The sequence below is a fragment of the Microtus ochrogaster genome, chromosome 5, assembly GCF_000317375.1.
Source record: "Microtus ochrogaster isolate Prairie Vole_2 chromosome 5, MicOch1.0, whole genome shotgun sequence".
Taxonomy (NCBI): Eukaryota; Metazoa; Chordata; class Mammalia; order Rodentia; family Cricetidae; genus Microtus; species Microtus ochrogaster.
The window spans coordinates 31,524,588-31,536,424 of record NC_022012.1 but is presented as its reverse complement, the minus strand read 5'-3'; the positions used below and the strand labels follow the sequence as shown (position 1 = coordinate 31,536,424).

Genomic DNA, 11,837 nt, shown 5'->3' with positions numbered 1-11,837 from the left:
TTAAGTGAACATTCTTTTCCTCAAAGTATTTCTCAGTGCAACGTGGACGTCCTTATTCCTTAAACTGTAGATGAAAGGGTTTAGCATTGGACTCACAACAGTGTAAAAAATGGTAGATACTTTATCATCATCACCAGACACATTAGAAGGTTTAAGATACATGAAGGCTATAGCTCCAAAGAAAAGAGAAACAGCTACAACATGGGAGCCACAGGTGCTGAAAGCTTTTGACCTACCCTCTGCAGAACGGATGCCAAGGATGTTGGAAAGGATCAAGGTGTAAGAAATAAAGATAGTCAGACTGGGCACTATGACATTAAAACCCACAACAATGAAAACCACCAGCTCATTGATGGCAGTATCTGTGCAAGAGAGCTTCAGGAGAGGAGGCATGTCACACAGGTAGTGATTGATAATGTTGCCATCACAAAAGGTCAGACTTAATATGCTACCAGTATGGGTCATAGCTTCAAGAGACCCCATCACATACACACCCACCATCATCAAGAGGCAGACCTTATGGGACATGGTGGTGTGGTAAAGCAGGGGTTTACATATGGCAGCATATCTGTCATAGGCCATGGCTGCCAAAATGTAGCATTCGTCAATACAAAAGAAACAGAAGAAAAAGATCTGAGTCATGCACTCAGCATGGGAGATGGTGTTCAGCTTCACAAAACTCACCAGCATTTTGGGAGTTACAACAGAAGAGTAGCAGAGATCTGTGAAGGAAAGGTTGAAGAGAAAGTAGTACATGGGGGTGTGCAGGTGAGGGTTCAAAACAATCAGAACAATCAAGCCAAGGTTCCCCACCATGGAGACCACATAGATTCCCAAGAAGAGGAAGAAGAGAGGCAGCTGGAGCTCTGGCTGCTGTGTCAAGCCCAGCAGGATGAACTCCTTCACAGAAGAGTCATTTTCTGAAGCCATTCCTTGGGTCATAGCTGTGAGAACAGTAAAATGAGTAATATTAGAATTAGATCCTAGCCCTATCCAATCTTTACCATAAAAATAAGACTTAGAACCAGAATGGAAGGGTAAAGTCAAGCTCATACTTCTCCATGCCTCTGTTTTCTACATTTTGTGAGAGTTAATCTTCAAAAATAAATATCAATATGTTAAAAACTCAATTCTTTAGAATAATATTGAGGGCACCATTGACCATTTTTTGTTCTGCAGAATCTCTTTTCTGCTTCTACCTTGAAAATTTACCTCGCAATTCAAACTCAGAGGTATTATCAAGAGAGAAGACCCAAGGCATAGAACTCATTGGCATTCTCAGTGGTAGTTTGGGAATGGGGAGGAAATCTAGCATGCATCCAATTCAACACTTACCTTTCTCCGTGGGAAACTAAGAGAATTTAAAATCTCTTCTCCACCCTCACAGAATGGTACGTACAAATGGCACTGATGAGCTTTAAAGTCTATAGCCCCGAAAAATAATTTATTTTTGTTATTACTAGGCTTAGACTTCTGGTGATGAAGAAAATTAATTTTAGATAGGTAAGCCAGAGCCCTCATTCTTCCAGATTAAGAGAAGCCATGGATTGTAGATCATGATTTTAGTGGTGGCTTTGCCCAGAATGTCCTCTCTAGACCAGACATTGGTAAATAGCAACTACCAAAGTCACAAGAGCCACCTGGTAATGACCCAAGAGGCTTTTATGAGTTTGTAATCTTAGAGACCTTATTAAAATTGGTAAAGCTTACATCTTCCAGCTATTTCTCCCAAGAGATCGGGCCTCTAGCTACACTACTCACAGATGAATTCATTAGTAATGATATTGGCTTATTGGAGGTATCTAATGTTTTGTTTTTATTGTTTGAAAGGATTATACATATATACAATGTAATTTGACCAAGTTCATCCTTGATTTCTTCCCCCTCCAATTCTTCCTCTATCCTCATACCACCATCCCCTCACATCTTCATCTTTGCTTTTCTCTCTTTTTTAAAGTCATCTGAGTCCAATCAGCTCTGCCTGTATGTATATGTCTGCAGAGACATCTACGTAAGATAAGTAGCCTCTCAGTAGCCACATCCTTGAAAATGACTTTTTCTTCAAGCAACCATCAACAGCCAATAGTTCCTCAGCTAGAGGTGCTTAGATTTTGTTCGGTTTGATTTTACATAGGTCTCATGCCAACTGTTGCAATCACTGTGAGTTCATTTGAGCAGTAAACTTGTTGAGTCCTAAAAACATTGTTTCAGTGTAGTTACGTGTCATCTCTGGCTCTTAAATTTTTTCACCCCTTATTTTCTTATGATCTCCTAGACTTGGGAGAAGAGTTATAATTTGGCAATCTGTCTATTTTCAATTATGGATGTCTATGTTAACCACCATCTACTTCCAAAAGAGGCATTTCTGATGAATGTTGAGAAATGCACTAATCTATGGGTATATAATATAATGGAAATTTATTAGGAGTCAAATTAATTCTATATCTACAGTAGAAAACCAGACAGGGTCACTTCCCTAGAGACTATATCTATCTAGTGTCAGGTAGCTCACTCTAAAAAATGAGTTCTATGCTAGGAATGAGTACTATCTCTGGAGCAAGCCTGAAATCAAAACAAAAAAAATGCTTAGTTAATTCCACAACACTTTTACCAATATAACACAGAGGGCGTATTCTGCCAGGTCAGCAATTACTGTAGCTCTCAGGTTTACAGCTAAATAATTGATCATTACTATTTTCCTATGATAACAAGCCCAAACTTTAGCTCTACAGAATCTAGACAATGGGGATGAAGTTTCCTGGCAGATACCAGCTTTATTTGTCCATGCTAGGATTTGAATATATGGTATCTTCAGCAACAGGCTCTCACTTTGAAGTTATGGCATAATCAAGAGCAGTGGTAATTGCCTTTATTTGGGGGTGCTTAAATGGACCACAACTGGCATACAACTCCAAAAATGATAGCCCATTCCTATATTTCAGTTTTTATTTGATAGCCTATGGTGTCTAGGAGGAATGATGTCTCCCAATTAGAAAGTAACTCCACTTAATTTCTTTTTTATATGAATATATATGATAAAAGATATGATAAATAAAAAGATATGAATATATCTTTTTATTGATTTTTATTGAACTCTACATTATTCTCTGCTCCCTTTCTTGCCTACCCCCACCCCTTCAACCCTCTCCCAAGGTCCCCATTCTTCCAATTTACTCAGGAGATCTTGTCTTTTTCTACTTCCCATGTAGATTAGATCTATGTATGTCTCTCTTCTCACTGTTGTCTAGGTTTTCTGGGATTGTGATTTGTGCTTATGAGTGAGTACATGTGATAATTGTCTTTCTGGGTCTGTGTTATCTCACTCAAAATGATGTTTTCTAGCCTAAATGTCCCTCTACCAAAGAATGGATAAGGAAGATGTGGTACATCTACACAATGGAGTACTACATGGCAGAAAAATATAATACAATCTTGAATTTTGCAGAATGAATATATTTTAAGAAGCTTATATGGTGGTAGGCGTACACATAGCTTTCTCAAAGATCTTAATGTTAGTTATCTCTCTAAGTGCCCCCTCTATTCTGCCCTCCCATATCCTATCCAACTCAGTCCTCCTTCTGCATTATTCTCCATTATTACTTCATCACCTGTGCTCTGTATTAAAACACATTTTATTCCTGTCACTGTTGGCACCCTACAAATAGAGATTCAAGAGAACCTATTTAGTATACAATAAATCTTTCAAACTTTCTAGCACTAGATGAAATTCAATATATTTTTATAATGTCTTCTTTCATTTGTATCACATATACTACTTAATCAAAGTCTATTATGTTAAAGGATTTTTTCTGTTTTCCTCACAGCAACATCTGAAGCACTTAAATCAATTAAACCTGACATATGCAGGGGATGCTCTATAAACATATATGAAAGAATGAATAAGTTAACATCTTTGTCTAGTTCTCTAAGAAGGCATACTGGATATTGCTCACAAAATTTGCCCCAAAGGCAAAAAACTGTAAGGTGTCCATACTCTTATTTATAGACAAGAGGGTGGACAACAATGTCATCCCCAAAGAATGTACAGCCATAGCCAACACCCACAAACCATCATAAGTAATTCCAGATTAGAGTTACTCAGATCAGAAGAAATAAAAATAAAAAGCTACTGCTATCATCCATTAATATCACCCTGTTTTCATGAGAAATACTTAGAGTAGCCAATGTCTTTTTCTATACAAGTGTTACATAAACTGAGATCACAGAAACATTTATAAGAGTGCGGCATAATAAGGTCTGAAATGCCAAAATCTAGGGTCTGTTCAATTTATGATGCCATTGGGAGTCATGAAAATGTTTTATTCTTTTCTGTCAGAAAACTGAAAAATTGCAGTACTCAGATTACTACGACCTGAGAATACTAGGAAAATGACTAACACTAGAGAAAGAAAAGAGCATGCGTTGTAAAGGCAATTACAGCAATGGGAACAGAAGAAAAGGCAAGAGACAGGGAGTGAGGAAGTATAGGATAGCAGCAAGGAAGGTGAAGAAAAGGAGGAAGAGAAAGAAAGTCCCTGAATTAAGAGTAACTCTGTGAGAAGTTCTGATAAACAAAAATATAAAAGATATATTAGAAGAGAGGATTAAGCAAGGTTTCTAGTAAAAGGGATATAGGAAAACAAAAGTAACAAAACCTTCCAAAACACTAGCCTAAGGGCTGACTAAATTGTAGCGTTGTCACAAACAGAAATTAGAAAGAGTGTGCTTTTGGTTAAATTTTCATGTTTTACCTTAATCTGCACATGAAAGTACAAGTTTGAAGTAGGAGAATGCACCAAGAAGCTAACTCAATTGAGAAACAAATGTCAGAACAAGAGAAGAATCTCAGGTCATTTCTCTGAATAATAAAGATATTCAAAGACTGGAGAAGTCTATGAACAAAGTAGATAATAGAGCAGAAAGAATTTTTAAATAAAGAATCTCCCCATTGCAAATTTTTCTACTTAGGATGAAAAGAAATATAGCAACTGAGAAGTTACTCTCAATTATTCCTGACTCTACAAAATTACTACGGGTCCAAAATTCCTTAGGGCAAACTTGAGATGTTCTGTGCAGGTTATATATTCCTTGGAGGCACAAAGGCAATCAAACATTGTGATTCATTATATGTTCTATAAAATGTTAAAAATTTTTGTTGGTTGATGGAGGAAGGTCATTGGCTAATAAAGAAACTGTCTTGGCCCATCTAATAGGGCAGAATTTAGATAGGCAGAGTAAACAGAACAGAATGCTGGGAGGAAGAGGAAATGAGCTCAGAAAGCATGTAGCTCCTCTCAGAGCCAGATGCGATGAAGCTCCAACCCAGGATGGACGTAGGATAGAATCTTCCGGGTAAGTGCACCTTGGGGTGCTACACACATTAATAGAAATAGGCCAAGCAGTGTTTAAATGAATACAATTTGTGTGTTGTTATTTGGGGGCATAAGCTAGCCAGGCGGCTGGGAGCAGGGCGGCAGAAACATAGCCCACAGCTCCCACAAGAGTTGGTTAGTTTTGTTTTTATTTTCTTTTTTACTCATTTCTCTCTTCCAGTACCATACAAAGTGACTTCCAGCCCTATGAATGCTAGTCAGTAGGAGTGAAGATTCTAGTTGGGTACCAGCTGGATTTCTCCACATTCAATGACATAAACAGTGTCAGCAATAAGGCCATCTGGTTCTTGAGAATTGCTTTGTCAGTGGCTTGTGAGGTTTGAGAGGCTTCTCTATATGATCCTCTGGGTCAACAAGTTAACAACATGTTACCCACTCTTGGCCTGCAGTTTTTAGTTGGAGGTATAAAATGTCTAGTTGAAGTATTGTCTTCTACAATACTCCATTTAAATAACACTCATTTGTATTAGGAAATTCCTACAGTAGAGGGTTTTCATGTGGCTCTTCAAAAAGCCTTTAGTGTTAGTTATCCCTCCCCATAGTCTCTGAAACTCTATATATTTGTTCAGTGTGTTTTGATTATATCAACTCCCATTCCTTCTCTAGCTCCTCTTAAACCTGTCTGTCACATCCTCTTCTCAGATTTATGTCCTCTTTTTATAGCTCACTGAATCAAATCAGAGCTGGTTGTATCATAATGGGGGTGGAGCCATACACTAAAGCATGGGATGCCCTGAAGAAAGTTGACTGTCCTTAGCCTAGTGGCCCTAATAGTTAATATAGGAATATGAAATATGGAGGGAGGTAAGAGGGGGCTCATGGACCCATACCCCTAACTGAGGAACTATTGAAAACTGATAGTTCGTACTGGGGAAAGAGCCATTTTTCTTTAAGGTTATAATTCCTGTTAAGTCAATCATGCTCAAGTAGTTAGCCCCATACCCATGAGTATATGTCCAGCACAAATAAAACTATGGGGGGTGTTTAAAATGAAAACAAACAAATACAGGACATGAACCTGTGAGAGGTTAGGAAGATAAGAAATGGATTTGGACATGAGAGAAGTTAGGGGAGGAGTAGGTGAATAGCAACAAAACACATGGTATGATGCTCTCAAAAACTTAATAAAAATATTATGTTCAAAAAGAACCTCAAATATGTCTTAAGTATAATATATGAAATATTATTGCAAGAGGTTTCTGTCAAATCCTAACCTAGACTTTGTGATGAAAGTCTTTCAAATTTAAATATCTAATGTACATGTAGATAAACATGGAATGAAGGTAGACGGGTTCCAAGATAGCACACCTATCTTATCTCTTTCTTTCTTCCATTTGCATTAGGCCACATCATCCTAATTCAGTTTTAGCAAAATATTTCAAATAGTAATCCCTCCACTAACACATATAGAACTTCATATTTCATTCACTCCTGACTCCTTATAAGTCTCCCATGTTCAACCTAATTGGTCAGTGCTGACCAAAACTTCATGTTGTACTATATTTTCATAACTATAAAAAACAAAATATTAACTAAGCTGAATGCTTCTGCCTAACTTCAAATATTTGTCTGTAAATCTAAAATAAGTTCAAATTTTATTTTTAATGCACTAAATGTGAAGACATTGTTATGGAATATTATTTTTACTGGGCAAAGATGTGAAATGTTTGTTTATGCTGCAGAATATTACTTTAACTGGATAAAAGTGTGTTACTTTTGTTTATGCTGCATTTGTTTAATGATGTATGGATGTGGGATTAATTATGTAAAGATGTGTTTCATCTGTTTCAGCTGCCCTGCCTAAGGCACCTGATTGGTCTAATGAAAAGCTGAACTGCCAATAGCTAGGCAGGAGAGAGATATGTGTGGCTGGCAAAAAGAAAGACTAAATAGGAGGAGAAATCTAGGCTCAAGAGGGAAGAGAGAAGAAGAAAAGAAGGAGGGGGGAGAAAGAGCAACATGCTTGGGACAAGAAGCCAGGCAAGTGCCAGCCAGCAGTCACAGAGTAAGACATAAAGAAAGACATTAAGTAAAGGTAAAACACCTCACCACAAAAGGCAGATAAAGAGAAAATGATTAAAAGTTAAGATGTGCCTAAGCTAGGCCAAGCATTCAAAATAGGATAAACTTTCTTTCATATTTACTAGATGTTTTTCTCAAATAAAGTATATTCATAATTTCCAATTTTTAATATATTTCTTTATGATCATGATTTGTTGTGTCAGGTTGTACAGGTAAAACAGATATTTGAAAATCTGGTCACTTAAAAATTATTACCCTTAATTTTCTTTAAAGGCCTACTGGGACAGAAAATACACATTCAAAGGTGATGTTTATTAAGTTTATATTAATTAATTAATTAATCAATCAAGTTTTCTCTGCCTGATCACAGTTCACTTGTACAGCTGATATATACCTACAATGAAGTGACTGGATATAAAATAAATTTTAAAAAATTAGTAGCCCTCCTATATACAAATGAAAAAAATAAAAATAAATAAAATAAAATAAAAATAAAAAACAAATGATAAGAGGACTGACAAATTAGGGAAACAACACCTTTCTCAATTTTTATTTTTATTTGGCAAAAAAGTATGCATTTATGAGGTACAGTAAAATGGTATCACAGAGGGGGACATTTGCCAGTGATTAAATTGCTGTATTTAACATATCTATCATTACACATTCTCACCATTTCTTCATGAAAACATCTCAAGACTATTCTTTTAACCATTTTGAGCTAGAAATTATTGACTCTCCTTAAAACATGTTCCTCCTTCCTGAAACCTTGAACTGCTTAATCCCCTGGTTTTCTTCTCAACATATGCACAACATTTTTAAAAAATATTTATTTATTTATTTATTATGTATACAATATTCTGCCTGTGTGTATGTCTGCAGGCCAGAAGAGGGCACCAGACCTCATTACAGATGGTTGTGAGCCACCATGTGGTTGCTGGGAATTGAACTCAGGACCTTTGGAAGAGCAGGCAATGCTCTTAACCACTGAGCCATCTCTCCAGCCCCCCATATGCACAACTTTTAAACTTAAACTACAGTCAATTGTCAGGTCAACACTGAAAGCTTCACCATGACCAGTTGTCTTCCCAGAACTGAGCCACAGTGGTAGTTGATTGTGCCTATTCTTCTGAGACTCAGGAAAGCTGCTGAGGCCAGGGATGGGCCAGAGATGTCCCTGAATGAAGACCTAGAGAGGCCATTCCATTACATGAAGCTGTGCAGTTAAAGCCTGCATTGCCTTGGAGACCCTAAGATGTTGGCAATGCCAGAGTCGTGCGACACCTGCTGAGGAGAGCTGATAACAGGAAGTGGAAAGCGCCCAAGAGAAAGAAGTATGATACAGTCAATAAAGGTGAAAGAAGTTGAAGATCTGAAGAGAATTTTGACTTCAGATATGGAAAGGCAGATTTTGGAGTTTTGCCAGAGAGATTTTGGTCTTGACTTGGACCAGTGTTCTTTTACTATGTTCCATTCCCTATGTTTTGGAATGGTTATGTATATCTTATGCCATTATATGTTGGAACCATGTGATCAGCTTTTTGATTTTGATTTTACAGGGGATGACAGTTAAGAGATTGCATTACTCTCAAAAGAGACTTTGAGCTTTATACTTTTAAGTAAGTTTGAAAGTGTTATAGACTATGGGGATTTTTGAGCTGGACTGCATACATTTTTGCATTTTGATATGGCTTCTAGTTTTGGGGAGCCAAGGAATGAAACATAGTGCCTTTAAAGAAAAGGGCCCTCAAATGGAGTTACACTATTAGGAAATGTGAATTTGTTGGAGTAGGTGTGGCCTTAATAAAAGAAGTGTGTCACTGTGGGTTAGGCTTTGAAGACTCCTATGCTCAAACTACTCTGAGTGTAACAGACCTCTTCCTGTTGCCTGCACAATGATGTAGGATGACATTCAGCTACTTCTCCAATTCCATGTCTGACTGCACACCACCATGTCACACCACGATGATAATGAATGAAACCTCTAAAACGGTAAAACACCTCAATTAAATGTTTATTTTTTTTATCAGAGTTGCTGTGGTCATGATGTCTCTTCATAGCAATTGAAACCCTAACTAAAACACTGAATTTACATTGATGATAGTTGATTTGAAAATCTCACTGAGAGTTATGTAGTCCCTTGAATATAGGTGATATGGCACCTCTGCAGTAGTTTATATAAAAGGAAATATAATTAAGGCAATCAGTGTTAACTAATTAGAATTCTATATAGTGTATTTTTTCTAGTAAAAGTATATGTACTGCATACTATTGATTATGCTGTTTCACTTTTTATTCTCTATTTAAATAACCACGTGTCCATAATTAAGGACTAGGAAGAAAAACTAGACTTTGGTTTTTAAACAAAAATTGTGATGTAAAAATAGTTCTTTAGTTAAAATGTATTTAGTTTTTATTTTTCTATTAATTATTGTTTTGCTTTTAACAGATTAAAATCAAATCTGTGCACTGGGATACAGGCAATCAGTAGAGCTCCCTGTTCTATGTCAATGTCATATCCACAGGAGACTGTTTCTCTGCCAATTAGAACTCACTCTGGCTCTTACAATACTTTTGTCCTGTCTTCCAAGAAGTTACCTGTACCGTGTGTGGGGTACCATTTACAGTTTAGGGATAGTTATTTCTGACTCACCCTTCCTTCATCCTACCCTTCAAATCTTGTAACCACAAAGCAAAATCTTTTGGGAATGCATTTCACCAACTCAAATGTTAAAAATGTCAGCATACAGCATCTGAGGACTATAACAAAGATGTTTCCACTTTGCTCTAACCTCCTACATGATGACCCTGCTAGTAATTAAAGGTACATTGATTTGTAACTTTCTTTTGTTGTGTTACTGTAAAAGCCTTCATAAAATTGCTAAAGCATTGTAGCATGGTATTTGGAACAAGCTGCATCCTTGTCTCTGAGTTGTAGTCAATCCAGAATAAATGAGCTCTTTGAAGTGACACATGTGTTTTTGAACTGAGATCCGTCAACGTTTAATTTCCCGGACTTGTCCAACAATCTAAGTTGTTTAAAAAGAATAGTTCAGAATGCCCCCAAGTGGACAAATGTGAACATTTTTAGAACTTTCTATGATTTAATGAATTAACTTTCACATGCTTTGCAAACTCAGTAAACCCTGTAGCTTCTCTTGTTTCCAGTTAACTTATAAATCACTACTCTTGAATATCGTACACGTGAACAACATAGTATGCATTCTCTCACTTTGTTTTGCTGTAATCATCATGTTGATTTGTGGGTTAGAATGGCTGTGATTGCCTGAGGATCTTTTCATAGACTTTTGCCATAGGCATGGACTCGTCAATTGAGCCTGCAGATTGTTCTAGAGAGGCAAAGCAGGTGATAAGATTGACATCTCTGCCTTCATGCTGTATCAGTATCCTCCCATTCTCTTACCTTTGGGTCAGATTGCTCCTGTTAAACTTTGCACACAGACATGTTAGACATTCAGAGAAAGGCAGTAGGAGATTGGTATAGGCCATAATTTGTCTCTTTATTCCCTCTCAAAGCTAAATATACATTGTGTGACTAGCATAGCTTCAAGGTTTACAGAAGCATCAGGACCAACAGATTAACAATTACCAGGTTACAGATTAACAATTACCAGGTTACAGCTTCAACATATTGCCTACAAGGCTCTAATCACTAGCACATTGCTAACATAAACCTGCGTTTAACCCATGCCAACGTCAAACGGAACTTAAATTAGTGCTGAGTTAAGATGGCCACTCCTGGACACTAGCCACCATCTTGCTTAGAAGACTCTATCAGTAAGTATTATTTTCTTTTTTTTTTGTTACGTAAATTAACCCATTTGTTATTTAGTTGGCTGTGCACTATTGTAGTTAGTAGGTTTGTGTATCAAATGGTAGCACTTTTACTGGTTTTTCAGTTCCTTCAGTCTTCTGATGGCAGACTTCACTGTGATGGCAGAAGTCGTGTTGTAGGTCCAGGCCCCGCCAGCCACTGTCTTCATGCAGGACCCACAGTGCCAGATGCCAACGGCTCGTCTCTTCATCTTGGTTTTGCCACAGAAGGAGCACGTGTACTTGGCGTGCTGGCTGATTTCAATTTTCTTCACCGTTTTCCGGAGGGAGGCACCATAACGGGTTTCGTATTTCCCGACGATCCCGACCTTCTTGGTGTGTTTAGCCATGTCGCCGGAACCTAAGCCAAGCACGGAGAGCTAAGTATTATTTTCATTTCAATAACTCACCTTTGATTCACTGGGCTCCATTTTCAACAGCCTCTTTAGATGGAGTTTGATCTATTGGACAATAATAAAATATCACAAAAAGAGACTAGTCATCAGTAAAATTAATTTTGATATGGGTATCTTTTGACCGTTAGAGAGATTAAATAAACATATTATACTATCATATTGAATAAGATATTTC

The 11,837-nt window shown here is 37.2% G+C and overlaps 2 protein-coding genes across 2 annotated transcripts; both read right to left on the bottom strand.

Annotated features, from left to right (window-relative positions):
- Positions 1-942, bottom strand: LOC101997514 (olfactory receptor 145-like). The gene has a single exon (XM_005347065.2). It carries the CDS (start codon positions 940-942, stop codon positions 1-3), a length of 942 nt encoding a protein of 313 aa, XP_005347122.1.
- Positions 943-11,220: 10,278 nt separating this feature from the next.
- Positions 11,221-11,621, bottom strand: LOC101997221 (putative 60S ribosomal protein L37a). Its single transcript, XM_005347064.3, has one exon. The coding sequence runs from the start codon at positions 11,594-11,596 to the stop codon at positions 11,318-11,320; it is 279 nt and encodes a 92-aa protein (XP_005347121.1). The 5' UTR covers positions 11,597-11,621; the 3' UTR covers positions 11,221-11,317.
- Positions 11,622-11,837: the final 216 nt, after the last annotated feature.

What these genes read in the sequence shown, in the direction of transcription:
- LOC101997514 (XM_005347065.2), bottom strand. Translation starts at nt 942, where the DNA reads ATGACCCAAGGAATGGCTTCAGAAAATGACTCTTCTGTGAAGGAGTTC.
- LOC101997221 (XM_005347064.3), bottom strand. Translation starts at nt 11,596, where the DNA reads ATGGCTAAACACACCAAGAAGGTCGGGATCGTCGGGAAATACGAAACC.